The 24,990-nt window shown below is 40.7% G+C and overlaps 1 protein-coding gene across 3 annotated transcripts in view; it reads right to left on the bottom strand.

Moving 5' to 3' along the window:
- Positions 1 to 22,086: 22,086 nt before the first annotated feature.
- LOC132893011 (DDB1- and CUL4-associated factor 1) overlaps positions 22,087 to 24,990 on the bottom strand; it is a 111,273-nt gene continuing 108,369 nt past the window's right edge. For 2 of the 3 annotated variants that reach the window (XM_060931700.1, XM_060931699.1), the window contains 2 exons: positions 23,182 to 23,470; positions 22,087 to 23,056 (listed from right to left, as the gene is read on the bottom strand). In XM_060931700.1, coding sequence (XP_060787683.1) covers positions 22,998 to 23,056; positions 23,182 to 23,470 — 348 coding nt within the window. In that variant the 3' untranslated portion in view covers positions 22,087 to 22,997. The remainder of the gene's footprint in view (positions 23,057 to 23,181; positions 23,471 to 24,990) is intronic. The other variant, XM_060931701.1, reaches the window with a different exon arrangement.

The raw sequence follows: 24,990 nt of genomic DNA, 5'->3' as shown, positions 1-24,990 counted from the left end.
AAAAGGAGCATGCACCAAAGGCTCAGTTTTTGCAAGCAAGGATGAGCCATGGCTCACACATGCTGGGGGTCACTGATGTACCTTGATACCATCATAGATGCTGGCTTTTGCACCTTTCTCTGATAACAAACTTTCAGTTGCACTTCTGGATGCAGCAGCGGACTGTGTTAAGTGAAAGGTTTTCTGAAGTACTCCTGAGCCCATGTGGCTATATATGTAACATTAGCATGACAGTTTCTCAGGCAGTGCCACCTGAGGGCTCAAAGGTCACACACATTCAGTAGTAGTTTCCAACCTTGCCCTTTACACAGAGATGTCTCCAAATTCCCTGAATCTTTTCACAACATTATGTACTGTAGATTTTGAAAGACCTAAAATCTTGCATTGAAAAATGTTCTTTGTGAATTGACTAACAATTCTGTTGTGAATTTTAGCACAAAGGGGTGAGCCATGACCCATCCTTGCTTGCAAACACTGAGACATTTGTGCATGCTCCTTTTCTACCCAATCATGTTACCAATTAACCTGCTTATTGTGGAATCTTCCAAAATGTTACTTGAATATTTGGGTGGATACTTAAGTTTATGGTCTGTCACATTTCTCTTATGATTACAATCATAAATTGTAAAAACTGGTAGATGATCACTAATATCATTGATTAATGATATGTCTCCACCCAAAAATTACCAGACCCACCAGAATTACTGACCATAGTGCTACCTTAATAGATAATATATTTACCAATGATATAGATAATAACATTATAAGTGGAATATTAATCAATGATATTAGTGATCATCTACCAGTTTTTACAATTTATGACTGTAATCATAAGAGAAATGTGACAGACCATAAACTTAAGTATAGAAGAGTTAGGACTGAGGAAGCCATGTTTGCATTAAATAATGATTTATTAATACAAGACTGGGAATCAGTTTATATAGAGAATAGCATTGATAGAGCATATGATAACTTTTTAAGTATATTCAAATTATTATATGATAAAAATTGCCCATTGAAGCAATATAGTACAAAACAAAACTATAATGACCAACCTTGGATTACTAAGGGATTACAAAATGCCTGTAAGAAGAAAAAAACTCTATATAGAGAATTTATTAAATTAAGAACCAAAGAGGCAGAAAATAAATATAAAAAATATAAAAACAAGTTAACAAGTATCATAAGGAGATGTAGGAAGGATTATTATGGTAAATTAATATACAATAACAAAAATAATATTAAAGGAATATGGAATATATTAAATAGTATTATTAGAGATGGCTCTGGACAAATACATTACCCTAAATACTTTAATGACAAAGGTATCGAAAATTATAACATGGATGTAGTTGCTAATAGTTTTAATAATTTTTTTGTTAATGTTGGACCAAGATTAGCTCAAAATATCTCTGATCCAGTAACAAATGATGATTGTATAGATAATATTATAAAGAGGAATTCTTGTTCTATGTTTCTTACACCAGTAGATGAGAAGGAAATTATTGATATAGTTACCGGTAATAAATGTGGTAATAAAATATCCACAGATTGTAATGATATTGATATGAAACTAGTAAAAACTATTATTGGGGGGATTTCTAAACCATTAACATACATCTGGAACTTGTCATTTCAAACCGGTACATTTCCAAGCAATATGAAAATAGCAAAAGTAATTCCATTGTATAAATCTGGGGACAGGGCGGCACGGTGGTGCAGTGGTTAGCGCTGTCGCCTCACAGCAAGAAGGTCCGAGTTCGAGCCCCGTGGCCGGCGAGGGCTTTTCTGTGCGGAGTTTGCATGTTCTCCCCGTGTCCGCGTGGGTTTCCTCCAGGTGCTCCGGTTTCCCCCACAGTCCAAAGACATGCAGGTTAGGTTAACTGGTGACTCTAAATTGACCGTTGGTGTGAATGTGAGTGTGAATGGTTGTCTGTGTCTATGTGTCAACCCTGTGATGACCTGGCGACTTGTCCAGGGTGTACCCCGCCTTTCGCCCGTAGTCAGCTGGGATAGGCTCCAGCTTGCCTGTGACCCTGTAGAAGGATAAAGCGGCTAGAGATAATGAGATGAGATGAAATGAAATCTGGGGACAAACACAACTTCACAAATTACAGACCTGTTTCTTTACTTCCTCAATTCTCCAAAATTCTTGAAAAACTATTCAATAACAGATTAGATAAATTCATTGAAAAATACAAACTACTCAGTGATAGTCAATATGGATTTAGAGCAAATAGATCAACAGAGATGGCACTAATGGAATCAATTAAAGAAATCAGTAACTCTATAGATGATAAGAAACATGTTGCTGAGATGTTTATTGAACTTCAAAAAGCTTTTGATACTATTAATCATGATATATTAATTAATAAGATGGAACAATATGGGATAAGGGGAGTTGTATTAAATTGGATAAAAAGTTATTTGAGCAACAGGATTCAATTTGTGAAGTTGGATGACTCTGTCTCAACTCGTTTGAATATTGATTGTGGTGTCCCTCAGGGGTCAGTATTGGGTCCTAAACTGTTTATTCTTTATATAAATAATATGTGCAATGTATCAAAGATATTTAAGATGGTATTATTTGCAGATGACACAAATATGTTTTGTTCTGGAACAAATTTACATGAGTTAGAAAACATAATCTCTTCAGAATTGTGCAGGTTAAAAAGTTGGTTTGGAAATAAATTATCATTAAATCTGTCTAAAACAAAAATCATGTTATTTAATAATTATAAAATAAATAGGGCAATAGATGTACAGGTAGATGGTGTTGATATTGAAAGAGTTTCTAATAATAAATTTCTTGGGGTAATAATAGATGATAGAATTAATTGGAAATCACATATAAAATACATACTAATTAAACTATCAAGAAGCATATCTGTGTTGAGTAAAGCTAAGCATGTCCTGGACTATAATTCACTCCGCATTCTTTACTGTTCCCTGGTTTTACCGTACTTAAATTACTGCTCAGTGGTGTGGGGAAATATGTATAAATGTTCACTTCAAGCAATAACTATACTTCAAAAAACTGCTATAAGAATAATTCATAGTGCTGGTTACCGAGATCATACTAATTCACTATTCTTAAATTCAAAATGTTTAAAATTCAGGGATATTATAGAGTATAAAACTGCCTTAGAAATGTACAAAGTAAGGAATTATAAAGTACCAAGGAATATCCAAACAATGTTCTTGGACAGAGAGGGGGGCTATAATTTTAGGGGGAAATTGAAATTTAAAATTTGCAGTGCTAGGACAACGTTAAAAATGTTCAGTATCTCTATTTGTGGAGTAAAGCTATGGAACAGTTTGAATGTGGAGCTCATGAAATGTACAACTATAAACCAGTTCAAAAAAAGGTATAAGGAACAGATCTTTACGAGGTATAGGGAGGAGGAATTACAATAACATGCTATTGATAATATAAGTGTATATATGTGGGTATGAGTACATATGGATATATTATATAAAAAGTGAGTATTTGTATATATATGTATGTATGTATGAATGTATGTATGTATAGTGCATAACTGTATATAATATATAAGCATAATATGCATAATTATGATATGGGTGTCTGTGTACATATGGATGTGTATAGTTATAGGTAGGTGTATATGTATGTACTGTATATATGTATTGTATGTGTGTATATATGCATAGCATAAGTATTTGTATATATATGATTTGATTTGGGCGATATTATACCATGTTAGTATGTCTTGGTATGTTGATATGGTTTTTTTGTTGTTGTTGTTGATGATTTTGCTTTCTTTTGTATATATAGTTTATTATGGTGGAAAGTGACGTTTGATTAACGGTGGTATAGAGAGTTAGGATTTGATAAGTTATTTACTTCTTCCTAATCCTTTCCGAACATTATTATGTTATTGCCTTGTGGCTACGCTATTCTGTTTATGACGATGTTTTGATGATTACATTTTTTATTTTTATTTTTTTTTTGTTTGTTTTATATCTTCTTTACTGTTTGGAATCAATCAATCAATATCCTATAAACTTATTTTGCCTCTGTCCCAACTTTTTTGAATGTGTTGCAGGCATCAAATTCTAACTTAATTTATCTTTACAAAATACAATTAAGTTGGTCAGTAAAACTATTGTACTTTTTTCAAGTCAGTGGCATGATGCAGAAAAAAGTGTTCTTTAATTCTTGTTTTAAAAGTCAGATTGTGGTGGATGTGTGTGCTCTTGGTGCTGGGTGCTACCCTGGAGTATGAAGTGCAGGCTGGGCGCTGACTCTTATTTGCTGGAGCATCTTGGGGCGTCCAAGGGAGCAGTTGGGCACAGTGTGTAGGAGGTTGTCGTTCCCACTAGCTGGAAGAACAGGTTGTATGGCAAGAGTGAGCTTAGTTGCTTGCGAACTGCAGTGCTACCTTTGTATACTCCCTTGGCACCACTTGGAGGGTAGCTCATCAGTGCCCTCCAGCTGAGCAGAGTCAGCAGGGCCTGTCCTCTGGCCATGTGCATGCTGTCGGTCCAAAACACCGATGGTGCTGAAATGCCGTGGCAGAGTGTGGTGAGGTGGTGGGCACTGTCTGTTCAGCACCACCAGAGTGGCACGGTGAGGAGCACTTACTTATTTAAGGGCCCATGCCACCAGTACATCACCAAAATGCATAGTGTGTGTGCTTTTAGTCTTTAGTCGGTTGGGGGAGGTGTGATCACTCTCAGCCAACTGATCTGGAGACCTGGAAACAGAGTAGTAAATCAGATATAGTCCACTCTGAAAGTATTGGAAGGGCAAGGCTGATTCGTTTTGTTTTGGCTATACACTGAAGACATTTGAATTTGAGGGAAAAAATGAGATGATAGATCAGATTTTCAGCTTTCATTTCTTGATTTTTACATCTAGATATGTTAAACAACTTAGAAAATGGCACATTTGATGTCAGACCACCCATTATTCTGGTGAACAAAAATACTGTAACATAGTCTATTTGGTTGCATATCCATCAATTATCTATAATGCTTATCTGTCAGGGTCACAGTGGAAGCTGGAGCCAATCTCAGCTGACAGTGAGAGGCAAGGTACACCCTGGGCAGGTTGCCCATCTACTGCAGGGCTAACACAGAGACAAACATCCATTCACACTTCAAGATTCAAGAAAGCTTTATTGTCAATATGTCCATATACAACCCCAATTCTAAAAAAGTTGGGATGCTGTGTAAACTGTAAATGAAAACAGAATCTGATAATTTGCAAATCATAGACACTCAATATTTCATAGGAAAATAGTACAAAGACAGCATGTCAAATGTTGAAACTGAAATTTTATTGCTTTTTGAAAAATATATGCTCATTTTGAATTTGATGTCAGCAGCACATTTCAAAAAAATTTGGGACAGAGGCATGTTTACCACTGTGTTGCATCACCTTTACTTTTAACAACACTCCAGATGTTTGGGAACTTAGGAGACCAATTGCTGTAGTTTTGAAAGAGAAATGTTGTCCCATTCTTGCCTGATACACAATTTCAGTTGCTGCATTGTTGAAGTATGAAGAAGCCATCAGAGTAAGCTGTCTGAAGCTCACTGATTATCACACAAAGTTTGCTCAGGGCACTGCTAGCTTTAGCATTAGTGCAAGGTGGAATATAAACAGCAATGATGATAACTGTAGTGAGCTCTCTGGGAATATAGAAAGGTCTGCATCTAACTACTGAAACCTCCACAAATGCTGAACAGTGCCCATTTGTACACAAGCCACCATGTCATCTCTTCCGACAAGGAAGCATTTCTGTCGGCATGGAAGGTGGATAGCCCATCTAGCTGGATCATGGAGTCAGCGATGCTTTCGTGCAGCCATATCTTGGTGACGATGAGAGCACAGCACTCTCTTTCCAGGAGGTCGGAATCAGTCAGAAGTGAGGTCAGCTTTCACTGAACTTCCAGGTGGGTGTAAGGAGTGTCTTAGAATGTACCGTACCTTAGAATGCTGGTGTAGCGTAGTTTCTCCAGCGTGTCTCTATCTGATTGTGTTTTATGATGTCCAGAAGCTGTTGACGGATGACTAGGCTCGAACCCAGAACCTTGTTGCTGTGAGGTGACGGTAACCACTGCACCACCATGCCGCCTCAGTTGTTCCTACTGACAGTCTAACTTAAAGAAACACAGTCTCTGCAAGAACAGTACAAAAATTGCACCATGATTGAGACCCAGTGTGGCCACTGTGACCTAGTGTGCCACCATTTTGGATCATTAAAAAGTTAATGCACTTGAGATATGCACTTGGTTGCATTTCCCTTGCTTGCAGTAACTGCATCAAGTTGGCAACCCACTGACATCACTAAACTGTTGCATTCTTCTTTTGTGATGCTTTTTCAGGCTTGTACAGCAGCTTCTTTATGTTGTTTGTTTTGATGCATTTCTCCCTTCAGTCTCTTCTTCAGGAGGTGAAATGCATATTCAGTTAGGGTAAGGTCTGGTGATTGACTTGAACAACCTAAAACCTTACACTTTTTTTCCCCTCTGATGAAGTCTTTTGCTGTATTAGCACAGTGTGTTTTAGGTCATTGCTGTATGATGAAGTTCCTGGTTCATTAAAGTTCTGGTGTTGTTAAAACAGACTTGTGGTCTGTTGTGTGTTTTGCTGTGTAGAAGTGGCACTGAGGACTCTGTAAGATGTGCATAACTCATTTTATACTTTCATAGCACCCAGGCTATGGGAATACTGCTGATTCGTTGATGCTGTTTTCACAACAACATAATAAAGAGCTGAACTTGGAGGAGCTTTGTACAGCTGGCTGATTCTGACAATCAGGCCAGTGCAGGAGTATGAATTGACAGCAACAGCAAATGTGCTGCAGAGGAGAATTAATGCTGTCTTAGCAAAGCTGAAGCTTTATCCTTCACCTGACTCATCTGATCAAATGCCTAACACATTGTTCTGTTCACTGAGCTAGTGAATGTTCATCAATGTCATCTAAGAGCTTTTAATATCATCAGACCTGATTAGAGACAAAAATGCTGCAATGGGTGAGGAAGTACAGGTTTTTTGTAGATTGCTGGGTGTGAGTAGTGCAATTATTATTGAAATACCGATTTCAAAATTATGAGCATCCTAACAATTAATATTTTTGTGATGCCTAAGCTAAAGAGAATAACAGACCTCTTCCCTAATAAGACTCTCTTATTAGTGGTACTTGCATATTCAATTCAGATCACAAGTTTTCAGTAGAAACTAAAATGGTTATTAATCACACTGTGTTGATTCAAAAGTTTGGTTCATCATCAAAGCATCATTGATCCATTACACATTTTGCAGTGGGTATCAGGTACGTTTTTATTGTATGGAGTCCCCTTTTGTCCCAAAAGAACAATGGTGGTGATGGTAGGCATGACCAGTAAGTTTGATTTTGGTCTTATCTCTGACCCCCAAGCTGTCTTTGTGTTGCTTAGTATATGTGATACTTTTGTTATGGCTCTAAACACAACATATTTAACTGCCTTGTGTCTTATACAGTGGTGCTTGAAAGTTTGTGAACCCTTTAGAGTTTTCTATATTTCTGCATAAATATGACCTAAAATATCATCAGGTTTTCACACAAGTCCTAAAAGTAGATAAAGAGAACCCAGTTAAACAAATGAGACAAAAATATTATACTTGGTCATTTATTTATTGAAGAAAATGATCCAATATTACATATCTGTGCGTGGCAAAAGTATGTGAACCTCTAGGATTAGCAGTTAATTTGAAGGTGAAATTAGAGTCAGGTGTTTTCAATCAATGGGATGACAATCAGGTGTGAATGGGCACCCTGTTTTATTTAAAGAACAGGGATCTATCAAAGTCTGATCTTCACAACACATGTTTGTGGAAGTGTATCATGGCACAAACAAAGGAGATTTCTGAGGACCTCAGAAAAAGCGTTGTTGATGCTCATCAGGCTGGAAAAGGTTACAAAACTATCTCTAAAGAGTTTGGACTCCACCAATCCACAGTCAGACAGATTGTGTACAAATGGAGGAAATTCAAGACCATTGTTACCCTCCCCAGGAGTGGTCGACCAACAAAGATCACTCCAAAAGCAAGGAGTGTAATAGTCAGTGAGGTCACAAAGGACCCCAGGGTAACTTCTAAGCAACTGAAGGCCTCTCTCACATTGGCTAATGTTAATGTTCATGAGTCCACCATCAAGAGAACACTGAACAACAATGGTGTGCATGGCAGGGTTGCAAGGAGAAAGCCACTGCTCTCCAAAAAGAACATTGCTGCTCGTCTGCAGTTTGCTAAAGATCATGTGGACAAGCCAGAAGGCTATTGGAAAAATATTTTGTGGACGGATGAGACCAAAATAGAACTTTTTGGTTTAAATGAGAAGCGTTATGTTTGGAGAAAGGAAAACACTGCATTCCAGCATAAGAACCTTATCCCTTCTGTGAAACATGGTGGTGGTAGTATCATGGTTTGGGCCTGTTTTGCTGCATCTGGGCCAGGACGGCTTGCCATCATTGATGGAACAATGAATTCTGAATTATACCAGCGAATTCTAAAGGAAAATGTCAGGACATCTGTCCATGAACTGAATCTCAAGAGAAGGTGGGTCATGCAGCAAGACAACGACCCTAAGCACACAAGTCGCTCTATCAAAGAATGGTTAAAGAAGAATAAAGTTAATGTTTTGGAATGGCCAAGTCAAAGTCCTGACCTTAATCCAATGGAAATGTTGTGGAAGGACCTGAAGCGAGCAGTTCATGTGAGGAAACCCACCAACATCCCAGAGTTGAAGCTGTTCTGTATGGAGGAACGGGCTAAAATTCCTCCAAGCCGGTGTGCAGGACTGATCAACAGTTACCAGAAACGTTTAGTTGCAGTTATTGCTGCACAAGGGGGTCACGCCAGATACTGAAAGCAAAGGTTCACATACTTTTGCCACTGACAGATATGTAATATTGGATCATTTTCTTCAATAAATAAATGACCAAGTATAATATTTTTGTCTCATTTGTTTAACTGGGTTCTCTTTATCTACTTTTAGGACTTGTGTGAAAATCTGATGATGTTTTAGGTCATATTTATGCGGAAATACAGAAAATTCTAAAGGGTTCACAAACTTTCAAGCACCACTGTATATCCATTCACTGATTTGAGAAGATCAGTAACTATCTCTCACTTGAAAGTTCTCTGGGGGGGTTTCCTCCATAGTAATGAATGAAGAGATTTTGTGTGTGCAACCTTGTATTTATACACAAGGGAAACAGGACCTTGTTAAAAGCATCAACAGTTTGTGTGGACAGTGAGCAAATAAAAAGTGTCTCTGAAGGTTCTCAGTCATCCAGGTCATTGTAAACCGTAGGTGCTAAATAAGACAACTGGACTTGCTTGAAATTCTTGAAGACGTTTTACCTCTCATCCGAAAGGCTTCTTCAGTTCTGACTGACTAGTGGGGAATTCTAGGTATTTATCCTCTAGTGGACCAAAAGCAAAAAAGAGAGTCATTGAGGTCACATGGGTCATTGACACTCTCAGTCATCCTGTAGGTGTTAGGGTCCCTGGAGGCCGGGTGTGAATGGTGTTAGTAGCCTAGAGGGTCGTTAGGGTGATCTGTGGGTTGTTGGCTCTCTCTGCCATCATGTGAGTCATTGAAGTCAGCTGAGTCTTGATGTGGATGTGTATTCAGTTTTCTGGGAAGTGTGCCAAGGACTGCATTGTATGTGGCCGATAAGTGGTGTCCCAGGCCCTGTCCACACGGCAACGGATTCAGGTGACTCCGATACAATTGCTTATCGTTTAGGCCTGGCGTCCACACGGCACCAGCGTTTTGGGTGCCCAAAACACAATCTTTTTGAGAACGGGTTCCAGAGTGGAAAGATCTGGCAACGTTGCCGTTGTGAAGTCGTCTGGATGAGTAGAACGGATTTGTTTACGATGACATCACAACCACATGACTGTGAGTGCTTCACGCCGGGTAGAAGTGTAACGAACTCGATGCGAGTTGTCAACAAATCCTATAACTTGGTTCATGAAACGCGCTTACAAAATATTTTCACTGTGAATATTTATTGTGTAATGGTGCAAAGTGAGAGAGAGAGAGAGAGAGAGAGAGAGAGACTCTGCCCTTAGGGCAGAGTCAATCCCGCCAGCAAAAATAGGGAAAAAAAGGAGCGATCTCACCTCTTCAGATGTTGGTTTAAGTCCTACAATACATTCCTCAAAAAGGGCGTAGAAGAGCAAATTAATCCATCAACGTGTAGCATTCAATTTATTCTGGACCATTAAAGATGCCGCCTTCCGCGTAGAATCATACGTCATCCTCGCCGCCATATTGGATAGGTCAAAGCGGAGAATGAAGATTCATGTGCTGCGTTTAACTGTACCAACAGGTTTACCGTCCAAACGAGATCACATGGGATTACCTTTCACAGGTGAGAAACAACAAATTAATCCATCAACGTGTAGCATTCAATTTATTCCGGACCATTAAAGACGCCGCCTTCCGCGTAGAATCATACGTCATCCTCGCCGCCATATTGGATAGGTCAAAGCGGAGAATAAAGATTAGCTGCGTTTAACTGTACCAACAGGTTTGCAGTCCAAACGAGATCACATGGGATTACCTTTCACAGGTGAGACTGGAAAAATACTTTTCATTGTATTTGGTCATTATAATGTAATTTTACGAACAGATTTTCCTGACTTTGTGGCTAATATGAAGTCTCGCGCATAATAGTTTATGCGCATGCGTCCTTACTTCTTCTATTGTTCTGGTGTCTCCGAAGGGACCGTCTTACAGCGCCCCTAGAGGTGTGGCATGTGTATTACATCGTTTTCAGCAAGCGTTGCGTTGCCATATGGACCTGATATTTTACTGATCGTTGCCCATTTGGACGCGATATATTTTTAAATAACATCTCGTTGCCGTTGTCGTGTGGATGTGGCCTCAGACCACATCCTCTGTTTAGTGAATGGCTTCTTTTACTCCTCTTTCAAACCACTGGTCTTCTCTGGCTAGAATGCGTATATTGCAGTTCTGAAATGAGTGTCCTTTGTTATTGAGATGAAGATAAACTGCAGAGTCCTGGCCTGAGGAACTGGCTCTCCTGTGTTGAGCCATGCGCTTGTGAAGCAGTTGTTTCGTTTCCCCAATGTACAGGTCTGTGCATTCCTCACTGCATTGAATTGCATGCACTACGTTGTCCTGGTGTGTCTGGGTATTCTGTACTTATTGTGGACCAATTTCTGCCTCAGAGTGTTACTGGGTCTGAAATGTATAGGGATGTTGTGTTTGTAGAAGATCCTCCTGAGTTTCTCAAATAGTCCAGAAATGTAGGGAATGACAATGTTCTTGTGTTTGTTGCCGTTTTCTTCCCTGTCCGTTATGTTTCTTTTTCTGGTCTTGACGAAAGCCCAGTTGGGCTAGGTTGTTTCGTCCATGGAAACAACCTAGCCTTTTTGGACTGCAGTGTGCACATCGAGCAAGACAGAAACCTTAGCATCGAGGTCTACCAGAAACCCACACACACAGGCCAGTACCTACTGTTTGACTCTCACCACCCACTGGAACACAAATTGGGGGTCATTAGGACCTTACATCACAGGGCTCAGAATATTCCAACAATGGAAAAGGAAAAAGAGAAGGAGCAAAAACATATCAAGGAAGCACTTCAAAAGTGCAGGTATCCCAACCGGGCTTTCGTCAAGACCAGAAAAAGAAGCATAATGGACAGGGAAGAAAACAGCAACAAACTCAAGAACATTGTCATTCCCTACATTTCTGGACTATTTGAGAAACTCAGGAGGATCTTCTACAAACACAACATCCCTGTACATTTCAGACCCAGTAACACTCTGAGGCAGAAATTGGTCCACAATAAGTACAGAATACCCAGTCACAAACAGGACAACATAGTGCATGCAATTCAGTGCAGTGAGGAATGCACAGACCTGTACATTGGGGAAATGAAACAACCACTTCACAAGCGCATGGCTCAACACAGGAGAGCCAGTTCCTCAGGTCAGGACTCTGCATGAGGTGGAACTTTCAGACCAGTGCTGTTTCCAGAAACAGTGACACTGTGGCAGTTCATTGGTGCTGGTGCTGCTACAGTGGGGGTCGCTGGATCAGGAGCTGGAATCGGGACTGCGTTCGGTAGCCTGATCATTGGCTATGCCAGGAATCCAGAACTGCCAAATGTGAAAGTACAGTGCCTTGCAAAAGTATTCATACCCCTTGAACTTTTTCACATTTTTCCACCTTACAACCACGAACTTAAAAGTTTTTTATTGAGATTTTATGTGATAGACCAACACAGAGTAGCACATAATTGTGAAGTGAAATGAAAATGATAAATGGTCTTCAAAATTTTAAACAAATAAAAATCTGACAAATGTGATGTGCATTAGTATTCAGCCCCCCTGCGTCAATACTTTGTAGAGCCACCTTTTGCTGCAATTACAGCTGCAAGTCTTTTGTGGTATGTCTCTACCAGCTTTGCACATCTAGACATTGAAATTTTTGCCCATTCTTCTTTGCAAAATAGCTCAAGCTCAGCCAGATCGGATGGAGAGCGTCTGTGAACAGCAATTTTCAAGTCTTGCCACAGATGCTCAATGGGATTTAGGTCTGGACTTTGACTGGGCCATTCTAACACATGAATATTCTTTGATCTAAACCATTCCACTGTAGCTCTGGCTGTATGTTTAGGGTCATTGTCTTGCTGGAAGGTGAATCTCCTTCCCAGTCTCAAGTCTTTTGCAGCCTCCAACAGGTTTTCTTCCAGGATTGCCCTGTATTTAGCTCCATCCATCTTCCCATCAACTCTGACCAGCTTCCCTGTCTCTGCTGAAGAAAAGCATCCCCACAGCATGATGCTGCCTCCACCATGTTTCACAGTGGGGATGGTGTGTGCAGGGTGATGAGCAGTGTTAGTTTTCTGCCACACATAGCGCTTTGCATTCAGGCCAAAAAGTTCAACTTTGGCCTCATCTGACCAAAGCACCTTCTTCCACATGTTTGCTGTGTCCCCTACATGGCGTCTTATGCCTGTCTTTCAACAATGGCTTTCTTCTTGCCACTCTTCCAAAAAGGCCAGATTTGTGGAGTGTACGACTTGTAGTTGTCCTGTGCACAGATTCTCCCACCTGAGCTGTGGATTTCTGCAGCTCCTCCAGAGTGATCATGGGCCTCTTGGCTGCTTCTCTGACCAGTGCTCTTCTTGCTCGCTCTGTCAGTTTAGGTGGACGGCCATGTCTTGGTAGGTTTGCAGTTGTACCATACTTTTTCAATTTTTGAAAGATGACTTGAACAGTGCTTCTTGAGATGTTCAGAGCTTGGGATATTTTTTTATAACCTAACCCTGCTTTCAACTTCTCCAGAACTTTATCCCTGACCTGTCTGGTGAGTTCTTTGGTCTTCATGATGCTGTTTGTTCTTCAGTGTTCTCCAACAAACCACTGAGGTCTTCACAGAACAAGTGTATTTATGCTGAGAGTAAATTACACACAGTAGGACTCTATTAACTAATTAGATCACTTCTGAAGGCAATTGATTGCACTGGATTGTATTTAGAGGTATCAGAGTAGAGGGGGCTGAATACTAATGCACACCACATTTTTCAGATTTTTATTTGTTTAAAATTTTGAAGACCATTTGTCATTTTCGTTTCACTTCACAATTATGTGCTACTCTGTGTTGATCTATCACATAAAATCTCAATAAAAAACTTTTAATTTCGTGGTTGTAAGGTGGAAAAATGTGAAAAAGTTCAAGGGGTATGAATACTTTTGCAAGGCACTGTAAGTTGGCAGAGCATGTTTTACAAATAAAGGCCTTGCAACATGACATATGCTGCATACAGGAGACTCGTATGATAGCAAATGGCGAAACTGAATTCCAAGATCCTGCCCTTAAAGCAGGGGTGTCAAACTCATTTTGGTTCAGGGGCCACATACAGCTCATCTGATCTCAAGTGGGCCGGACCAGTAAAATAATTGCAAAATAACCTTTGTCAACTCCAAATCTTTAGCATTGTTTTTTCAGTAGGCTATGCTTTACGCTTCAGCCTACATTTGTAGCCTACAGAATCACTGATCACAAGGGATCTAGATTATTACACATTTATTCACAGAGAGGCCAATGGATTTGAAATAAAATGCATTTCACTCTCAAACAACTGGTTTATTTTTATACAGTTGAGTGAATACATTTTTACATCTGACAACCTGAACCAACTCCCCACACTAATGTTGGCAAAGGCAGATTGCTTTTCAGGGCACACGACTTCTGCAGCCTTCAGCATGCATTTTTTCACAAGTTCACCATCAGAAAATGGCTTGGATGCTTGCACCAACTCGTTTGCAATAAGGTAGCTCGCTTTCACTGCTCCATCACTGACCTTACGGCTGCGAGTAAATGCAGACTGCTGTTTCTTCAGACCAGCTAACAATTCGTTTATCTTCTCTTTTCTTAATTGTCCATACAAATTGTGAAATTTTTCTTTATGATGAGTCTCATAGAGGTGCTGAATATTACACTACCGTTCAAAAGTTTGGGGTCACCCAGACAATTTTGTGTTTTCCATGAAAAGTCACACTTTTATTTACCACCTTAAGTTGTAAAATGAATAGTCAATATATAGTCAAGACATTTTTCTGGCCATTTTGAGCATTTAATCGACCCCACAAATGCGATGCTCCAGAAACTCAATCTGCTCAAAGGAAGGTCAGTTTTATAGCTTCTCTAAAGAGCTAAACTGTTTTCAGCTGTGCTAACATGATTGTACAAGGGTTTTCTAATCATCCATTAGCCTTCTGAGGCAATGAGCAAACACATTGTACCATTAGAACACTGGAGTGAGAGTTGCTGGAAATGGGCCTCTATATACCTACCGTAAAATACCAAATAATAGCCCGGGCGATTATTTGTCTCAATCACGTAAGAGACCCGGCGCGTATTAGAGACTAGGCGGCTATTTGGAACAGGCGATTAATTCCTTCTTCACAAACACCTTCCCCAAAATCTACCTCAAAACGGGGAAAAAATCATTCTCAGATAGGCCTACTTTTAACCAGTATAACTTACAGTTTGTTTAGAGTTAGATTACAGATAGCACGGTGCCGACTTCGGGGAATTTTGAAGACGCAGAATGCATCTTCGCATGGCACAGTCGGGGTGGATAAAGGATAAATCACACACCTTTTCCTGTTAATGACTAGTTAAGCGCATGCTTTACAAAATAATCAAGAAACCACACCATTGTCTGTGCGCAGCACTGTGATTTAATTACTCTGCAAAGTTATGGTCACTTGCTATCACCCTCACCCATGCAGCCTCCACCCTTTGCGCTTCGCGATGTCTGTCAATCTGAAATTGCATGGAGGGCGCGACGCTGAAGCAACATAATTAGGGTGCGAAGTGTCAAACCAAAGGGTTTTTTCTTATGCTGAAAAATAAGTGACCTGCAGTGGCTACATACTGTCATCTTGCATTCTCACGTTTCTCTCCAAGACGTCTCCCTATTTGGCCGATATGAGCCTATTCCCCGAGTGAGTTGGTACGGTGGCTCGACCCCGTAGAAAACTTAAAGTTCGGATGAAAGTTAGTTGAATAGGTTACTGACTTGTAGGCCTACATGCTGCCTGCCTGACGCGTGCTTCTGCCCAACTTGCACGACAGATTACTTGTTGAAAAGGCCCCTTGGATTAGATTGGCCGCGAGCAGACTGAAATGCATGTTAGAACGCTCTCACCTTTTTTGTAAAGCGTCTTCCAGATCCGAATGGGTAAGGGCAAGTGAAATGGTATAAGGTCTTTAATAAAACTCAGTGTGTGCTTTGACGCATGCATTCGGCAATTTAGGTCGTTTAACAGAAGCAGCAGTCCAACCTTGGAAACCCGCAGTCCTCAATGTCACCACACACGCTGGCTTTCGTTGGGTATACCCAAAGGGGTGGCTAAGACATCTGTCAAAAGTTACGGAGTTGCATTCCTCAAGAAATATTACGGTAGACCAAGATTATAACATTGAAATGGCATGTTTATTATCACGTAACAAAATGTTGTAAACAGTATTATAGAAATAATTTCATTCATTCATTCATTCATTCATTCATATTGTTTCGGTAGAAAACTATGCAATGCAAAATCGTTTAAACACCAGAAAACCAGAAAAGTGCTGGGCCTCAAGATTCTAGATAGAACGTTCGGACGCTTTTTTTTTTTTTTTTAGACCCCGGCGAGTATTCGGAACCGGCCTTTATTTGTCACAACACACGCGTACACCCGGCCGTTAAAGGGAACTCGGCGGTTAATTGGAACTCGGCTATTATTTGGTATTTTACGGTATGTAGATATTGCACCAAAAACCAGACATTTGCAGCTAGAATAGTCATTTACCACATTAGCAATGTATAGAGTGTATTTCTGATTAGTTTAAAGTGATCTTCATTGAAAAGAACAGTGCTTTTCTTTCAAAAATAAGGACATTTCAAAGTGACCCCAAACTTTTTAACGGTAGTGTATATTCTTTGAGCACTGCAACCTGTTGATTACATACCAAGCACACTGGTTTGTATTCAGCTCTGTGAATAAATAATACTCAGTCCATTTTTCCTGGAAAACTCTGCACTCTACGTCAACTTTTCTTCTTTTTGACAAAGACATTTTGGTAATGGGGGTATCACTCTTGATCATTTTCATAGCAACTTAATAGTGGTGAGGCAAGACTGCCATTCATGGAATCAGACAGCATATCTGGGCACGTTGCTAAAATGTGCTGTTTATTTCCGGGTCTCTTGTTATGTCAGTGCTGCTTTTTTTGGCTGCCCCTAGCGGCTGAATTGAGCATTTCGGTTATTTCTTTAAAAATTCATAAGTTGTCACAGGAATGGGCTCGAGATTTACTTTTTTTTTTGACATCCTTAGAAATTTTTTCTCTACAAGTCTGGGGCCGGATTAAACCATCTAGTGGGCCGGATCCGGCCCGCGGTCCATATGTTTGACACCCCTGCCTTAAAGGTTGGAAGGTTGTGTACAGAGGTCTCAAGAGGAAAGTTCAAGCTGGTGTGGCTATCGTAATGGCTCCTCCTGTAGAACTTCATGACATGGAGCATATTACTGAGGGTAGGCTAATGCTGGTATGAATCTCAGTATATGGCGTCAAACTAACCGTGGTCAACTGTTATTGCCCTGCTGAGGAATATGCCGCCGAGACTAAGGAAGGCTTCTATAACACACTCTCAAGAGCTTTGAAATTAGCCAAAAGATCACACCTCTCCTCGAAAATAGTAGTCTGTGGTGACTTTAATGCTACTATTGGTGACAACAGCCATTATAATAACTGGACACATGGGGCGTCGTGGCTCAGGTGCCATACCATAAATCCGGGGACCTGGGTTCGATTCCAACCCGAGGTCATTTCCCGATCCCTCTCTGTCTCTCTCCAGCTCATTTCCTGTCTCTACACTGTCCTATCCAATAAAGGTGTAAAAAGCCCAAAAAAAATCTTTAAAAAAAAAATAACTGGACACATCTGGGCCCATACGATGAATCGACAAGTTTTAATGGCACTAAACTGATCAAAATAGCTGAGAGTAACAGTCTGTTTATCCTGAATACCATGTTTGCAACAAAGATGCCATTCCCTCACTGGTCCTTCAACTCTAATCTAGGGTATTATAGACGATTAGATTACATAATACGTGAATGGTATATTAAACGGGCTGCCAAGAACTGTAGGGTCTACCCAAGTGCCAGTATACCTTTTGACTCTGATCATCGAGTGCTAGATGCTATGTTCCCAACTAAGGGTAAATGCGGAAAAATCTTTAAAGGAAATCCTACAGCAGCCTGTCACACCAAACCTGATGTGCGAACACTGAGAAACAGCAAAGTAGTAAGAATTGGATATAGTAAACAACTTGATGAGCTCTTGGCACAGCCACCATCCCCTTGTTTGCAAGTTGATGCTACTGAAGGCCTCATTGTTGATGCCATTTGTACTGCTTCAGATGAGCTCATACCTTCATTACAAAGAGACCACGATGTGAAACCATGGATAAGTGAAGATTTCTTGGCCCTTATTGAGAAGAGACGGAAGTGTAAGGATCCTGTTGAAAGGAAAGGGCTGTTGACACAAGTCAAGAAACTTCACCTCAAACTCAAAAGTGCATACTAAAAAGATAAGGCTGATAAGATCAATCTGGCCAGTGAGCAAAGAAACACTGAAGAGGAGTTCCGATTAGCAAAGAACTATACAGCATTGTCCAAGTCAAATTGGCTGTTTATCAAAATTGAGCAATTAGAACAACACTTTCCCCAAAACCTGGGTGAGAGGGGTTTCAAGACACAGCCAGAACTATCTGATCCTAATAGTTTTCCACATATCATTCTGCCCAAAGACCTCGACCCGATTGATGAGACCCCACCTGAAGTATCAGAGCTGGAAGATTGTATGACAAAGCTCAAGAATGGTAAATGTCAAGGAACTGATGGGATCTCTAGTGAACAACTCATACTCAGACTCCAAGAGGCTTCTTTTGTATCTGCTTATGTTGATGGGATTGATCTGGGAATGGGCCAAGATTCCAAGTACCTGGCTCCTCTCTTCCATAATGTGCCTTTACAAAAAGGGCCTGAAATCTCTCGCTGAGAACTATTGTGGTTTGTCTATCATTGCCATGATCTCTAAGTCGCTATCCATGATAATTGTCCAGAGATTTCGGATCACTTAGGAGAGTATCCTGATGCCGACACAGTTCCGATTTAGAAAGAACCGTTCAACTGTTGCTGCCATTTTTATTATTAAGCACATATTAGTGAGAGAAAAACAACCTCTCTATCTGTGCTTTATAGACCTAAAGGCAGCCTATGATTGGATTCCTCGTGAGGTACTCTTTCGAGTCCTGGAGATCCACCTCCACTGCTCAAAGCTTATTTCTATCCTTAAGGCTTTGTATACAGGCACAAAGGCCTACATTAAGAATACTGGACGGTATTTCGGTACATTTGTCTGATGTCGACAAGGTGCACTGGAACGTCCCAGTCTCTAACACTTATGGACTTTGTCATGCGTTGTGCCAAACATGAAATATCCCAGCTGTTTCCTGATACTGGAGCACGCATAGAGTATGTTATCCTAAGTGTCAGCTTGTAGCCTCCGCCCTGATGTGTCGCATGGTGTAATAAAGGTGTCAGAGTTGATGTACACAGATGACATTGTGGTATTCTCTGAAAATCTGGATGAGCTGAGAAAGGTTCTCAAAATATATGACAACACCTTCACGAGATTTGGCCTACAAATGTCCTATAAGAAAACTGAAACTATGGCATTTAATGTTAAGAAAGAAAGTGTTAAGGAGAAGGGAAGCTTGCTTTCGATTAATGGCATGGCAGTAAAGAAATGTGAGAAAGTTCAAATACTTGGGCCACCTGATCTCTAACACCAACAATGAGTCATCTGACTTCCTACACCTCAGAATCTCCTCAGTGTTTGAGAAATGGACTGAATTGAAGCACATCCTCACAGATCGTGAGATTTATCTTAACACTCAAATGAAAATCCCGACAGCCTGTGCCCATCCACACTTACTTTATAGTGTGCAGACATGTCATCTTACCAAGGTGGAACTGAACAAGATTGAGGTGGTTTGGAACAATTTTCTAAGGAAAATGGTTGCAGGTGGATTTGCCTCCAAGAATGTACCACCACCATCTAGAAAACACAAGGTGGGAAACGAGCCAAAAACCTCAGTAGAGGGGAAACGTGATTGGGCCTATAAAATACCTAATGCCTGGTTGCATGAAATGATCCAATAACAGTCAGTCAATTTCAGACTTTTGCCAAGTACAACATTCATTCATTCATTCATTCTCTCTAGCCGCTTTATCCTTCTACAGGGTCGCAGGCAAGCTGGAGCCTATCCCAGCTGACTACGGGCGAAAGGCGGGGTACACCCTGGACAAGTCGCCAGGTCATCACAGGGCCAACACATAGACACAGACAACCATTCACACTCACATTCACACCTACAGTCAATTTAGAGTCACCAGTTAACCTAACCTGCATGTCTTTGGACTGTGGGGGAAACCGGAGCACCCGGAGGAAACCCACGCGGACACGGGGAGAACATGCAAACTCCGCACAGAAAGGCCCTCGCCGGCTCCGGGGCTCGAACCCAGGACCTTCTTGCTGTGAGGCGACAGCGCTAACCACTAACACCACCGTGCCGCCCCCCAAGTACAACATTTGAAATATATAGGCCACCTATGCAAAATGAGCAATGACGCCATCCAAAAAAAGATCCTGCCCAACAAGAGATACCAACAGCATAAAGTCAAGGTGGTGTTTAAACTAGAGAAATGTCAGGTCCTCAGAACTATGATGGAGAAATGGGACTTCCAGTGGCTGATGGACTAGTTTTCAATCTCTAAGGCAGTCGCGCCCCAAGGCCGATCATGTGCTACATGGGAAAAAATGATGAGGTAGAAATTGGTCCACTCTAACGACAGAATACCCAGACACAAACAGGACAACGTAGTGTATGCAATTCAGTGCAGTGAGGAATGCATAGAGCTGTACATTGGGGAAACGAAACAACCGCTTCACAAGCGCATGGCTCAACACAGGAGAGCCAGTTCCTCAGGCCGGGACTCTGCAGCTTATCTTCATCTCAATAACAAAGGACACTCATTTCAAGACTGCAATGTACACATTCTAGCCAGAGAAAACCAGTGGTTTGAAAGATGAGTAAAAGAAGCCATCTTCATCAACCTGGAACAACCATCACTAAACAGAGGAGGTGGTCTGAGACACCACTTATCAGCCACATACAGTGCCTTGCAAAAGTATTCATCCCCCTTGGTGTTTGTCCTGTTTTGTTGCATTACAAGCTGGAATTTAAATGGATTTTTTGGGGGGTTAGCACCATTTGATTTACACATGCCTACCACTTTAAAAGGTGCACTTTTTTATAGTGATACAATAAGATGAAAAAACAGAAATCTGGAGTGTACAAAAGTATTCACTCCCTTTCATATGAAAGGGAGGACCACTATTCCATAGGACCACTTTAAGCCATACACTCCACAGAGTGGGGCTTTATGGAAGACTGGCCAGAAAAAAAGTTACTGCTTTAAAAAAAATTAAATTCATGTTTGGAGTTTGTCTAACAGCATGTGGCAGACTCCCCAAACACATGGAAGATTCCCTGGTCAAATGAGACAAAAATCAAACTTTTTGAGCATCATGACCAAAATCTAATCCATGTGTGGTGCAAACCCAACACCCTGAGAACACCATCCCAACAGTGAAACATGGTGGTGGCAGCATCATGCCGTGGGGATGTTTTTCATCTGCAGGGACAGGAAAGCTGGTCAGGACTGAAGGAAAGATGGATGGCACTAAATACAGGCCAATTCTGGAGGAAAACCTATTTGAGTCAGCCAGAGGTTTGAGACTGGGACGAAGGTTCACATTCAAGCTAGACAAGGACCCAAAACGTGCTGCTAAAGCTACACTGGAGTGGTTTAAAGGGAAACATGTAAATGTCTTGCAATGGCCTAATCAAAGCCCAGACTTCAATCCAATTGAGAATCTGTGGCGTAACTTGAAGATTGCTGTACACCAACACAACCCATCTAACTTGGAGTTGGAGCAGTTTTAGCTTGAGGAATGGGCAAAAATCCCAGTGGTTAGATATGCTAAGCTAATAGAGACATACTGCAAGAGACTTGCAGCTGTAATTGAAGCAAAAGGTGGCTCTATAACGTATTGACTTCCCCCGCACACTCCAGATTTGTTTTTTCATCTTAATTTATTGCTTTTGTCTCAATTTAAAAATAAACAATAATAAAATTGTGCACCTTTAAAGTGGTAGGCATGTTGTGTAAATCAAAATGGTGCTAAACTCCCCAAATCCATTTTTGTTGCATTACAAGCTGAAATTAAACAGGACAAACACCAAGGGGGATGAACACTTTTGCAAGGCACTGTATTTATGCATAAATTTAAAAAAAAAAAGTTTCTTAAAAAAAAAAAAAGTTTGTGAACCTTCAAGCACCACTATATAATTTTCCCCTTTCATAATTTCCAGAGGACAAAAATTAACATAAAGGCTTTATTTATGATTCATGATACAAACATCACAAAGCTGGGTCATTTTAAGTGTTTATAGTAAAAATACTTTGATACATACTGTACAATGGCTCTATACATTTAGGAAGGTATCACCTAAAATAAAACTGCAGAAATTATGACCAAAAGAAACAAATGCAATGAAATGCTGGTATAGGAAAACTGGTGCAAATGGCACTTGGGTTGATTCTGTTTTATCACAAAAATTCCAAATTGTACCCATACCAAACTATGCAAATAGACATCACTCATAAAAGGTCTTCTTTTATAATTTCTTTTAATCTGAGTAAACGTGAATGAAAACAATGTAAGACTGGCAGAAAGGCAATGGTACCTGTGTGTGACTAAACAAATATACTGGGAACAAAATGCCTGGCACAAACAAACAAATATAACAAATTGAGCGCACACACAAACTCCACATAGCACCCAGTAAGGGTTCAGTGGACCCTCAAAAGACATTTTAGACCATTTTAACAAACACCACGAGCTCTTTTCTGTGGTTAAACCCATTAAAAGAAACAAGTGGCTAATACACTTCATCTTAAAATGAGCGTTTACTTTTGATCTTTAAAAAGCGATTCTTTCAAAAACAGGGACTTTCGCAACAACCCCCCATGAAAAATAATTTGTTTAAATTTTTATTTATAAACCATCACAATTGCTTCATCAAGGAAACCCAATTCCAGTAATATCAGCATTTTTAAAGAGCCCTTCAGTCTAGTACACAAGGAGAGAGAGAGACTCATCAGTATCAGAGTCCTTGATTTAAGCAGTCACATGTTTTTCTTCCTGCTTTGACAACATATCTGAGATGTCATCTTTTCTCTCTCAGTGGTGTTCACCTCTGAAGTATGAATGAGATTGTGCTTCCTCTTTTCTCTGAATCCTCAATGCTCACTCATTCAAGGAAAGGATGATGTCATCTTCCAGGTCTGAGTTATCAGAGCTATCTGCTGGAATATGAGAGCAGAGAAGGGAAGAGTAAGAGCACTAGATAAGGGATAAGGAGTGTCAAGAATGAAAGGAACAAACAGGTATTCTGCATATTAGTGCCAAATTCATAAAAACATTAACTCACTATTATCCATCACTAGCTCTACATCTCCCTCATTGTCCTCAGAATCATCCTCCTCGTCTTCGTCATCATCATCGTCATCGTCATCATCGTCGTCATCGTCTTCACCCTCTTCCTCCAGGAGACGAGCCACTTCATCATCAGATGGGGAAAAATCCTGCTCACCATCTTCCTCCTCCTCTTCCTCTCCATTATTCTCATTCTCCAGCTCAGCCATCAGGGGGTCTGTGTCAATATCGTCCATGTCGTCATCCGAGTCGTCATCATCCTCATCCTCCTGATCTTCATCCTCCTGAAAGAGCAGAGACCAATCAAATTACATTACATACAAGTCTGAGTGAATCCAGCCAAATCAGGAGTTTTTTTTGTGTTTTTTTGTTTAATATCAATAGTTTGCCATGACCCCCCTGTAAAATTCATCAGCAACCCTTTGCATTTGTCTTGTTTCGTCGCATTACAAGCTGGAATTAAAATGGATTTTTTGGGGGTTAGCACCGTTTGATTTACACAACATGCCGACCACTTTAAAGGTGAAAATTGTTGCTTTATTGTGAGACAAACAATAATTCAGATGAAAAGACAGAAAATCAGGAGTGTGCATAGGTACCCCCCACAAGTCAATACTTCGTAGAGCCACCTTTTGCTGCAATTACAGCTGCAAGTCTCTTGGCTCTTGGGGTATGTCTCTATTACCTGAGCACATCTAACCACTGGGATTTTTGCCCATTCCTCAAGGCAAAACAGCTCACAACTCCTTCAAGTTAGATGGGTTGCGTTGGTGTACAGCAGGGGTCTTCAATCCTATCCGCAAAGGGCCGGTGTAGCTGCAGGCTTTCATTACAGCCAAATTGGAGGCTCACTTGATTGTTGACTGGAGACGAGGGTGAAATGATTAAACAAGTGAAATCAGGTGTAGCTCCTGCTTGGTTGGAATGAAAGCCTGCAGCCACACTGGCCCTTTGTGGATAGGATTGAAGACCCCTGGTGTACAGAAATCTTCAAGTTACACCACAGATTCTCAATTGGATTGAGGTCTGGGCTTTGATTAGGCCATTGCAAGACATTTAAATGTTTCCCTTTAAACCACCCCAGTGTAGCTTTAGCAGTATGTTTAGGGTCATTGTCCTGCTGGAATGTGAACCTTCGTCCCAGTCTCAAACCTCTGGCCGACTCAAACAGGTTTTCCTCCAGAACTGCCCTGTATTTAGTGCCATCCATCTTTCCTTCAGTCCTGACCAGCTTTCTTGTCCCTGCAGATGAAAACATCCCCACAGCATGATGCTGCCACCACCATGTTTCACTGTAGGAATGGTGTTCTCAGGGTGTTGGGTTTGTGCCACACACGGCATTTCTCATGATGGCCAAAAAGATCAATTTTAGTGTCATTTGACCAGAGAATCTTCTTCCATGTATTTGGGGAGTCTGCTACATGCTGTTGGGCAAACTCCGAACTTGTTTTCTTAACTCTTTACCCCTTAATGACGACCCCGTGTATATCCCATAATGACGACATATGACGCCTTGTCTAAAACCTTGTCTTTAGACTTTTTTTTCTTGCAAATATGTTCTAAGGGTGAACAGTATATACATATACAAGGGTGGCTGTAGCAACTGCTTTAAGGGGTAGAGTGTTAAGCAATGACTTTTTTCTGGCCACTCTTCCATAAAGCCCTGCTCTGTGGAGTGTATGGCATAAAGTGGTCCTAATGACAGATACTCCCATCTCCACCGTGGATCTTTGCAGCTCCTTCAGTGATATCTTTGGTGTTTTTGTTGCATCTCTGATTAATGCCCTCCTTGCCCGGTCTGTGA

The sequence above is a fragment of the Neoarius graeffei genome, chromosome 10 (assembly GCF_027579695.1).
Source record: "Neoarius graeffei isolate fNeoGra1 chromosome 10, fNeoGra1.pri, whole genome shotgun sequence".
Classification (NCBI taxonomy): domain Eukaryota; kingdom Metazoa; phylum Chordata; class Actinopteri; order Siluriformes; family Ariidae; genus Neoarius; species Neoarius graeffei.
This window is presented reverse-complemented; position numbering and strand designations above follow the sequence as displayed.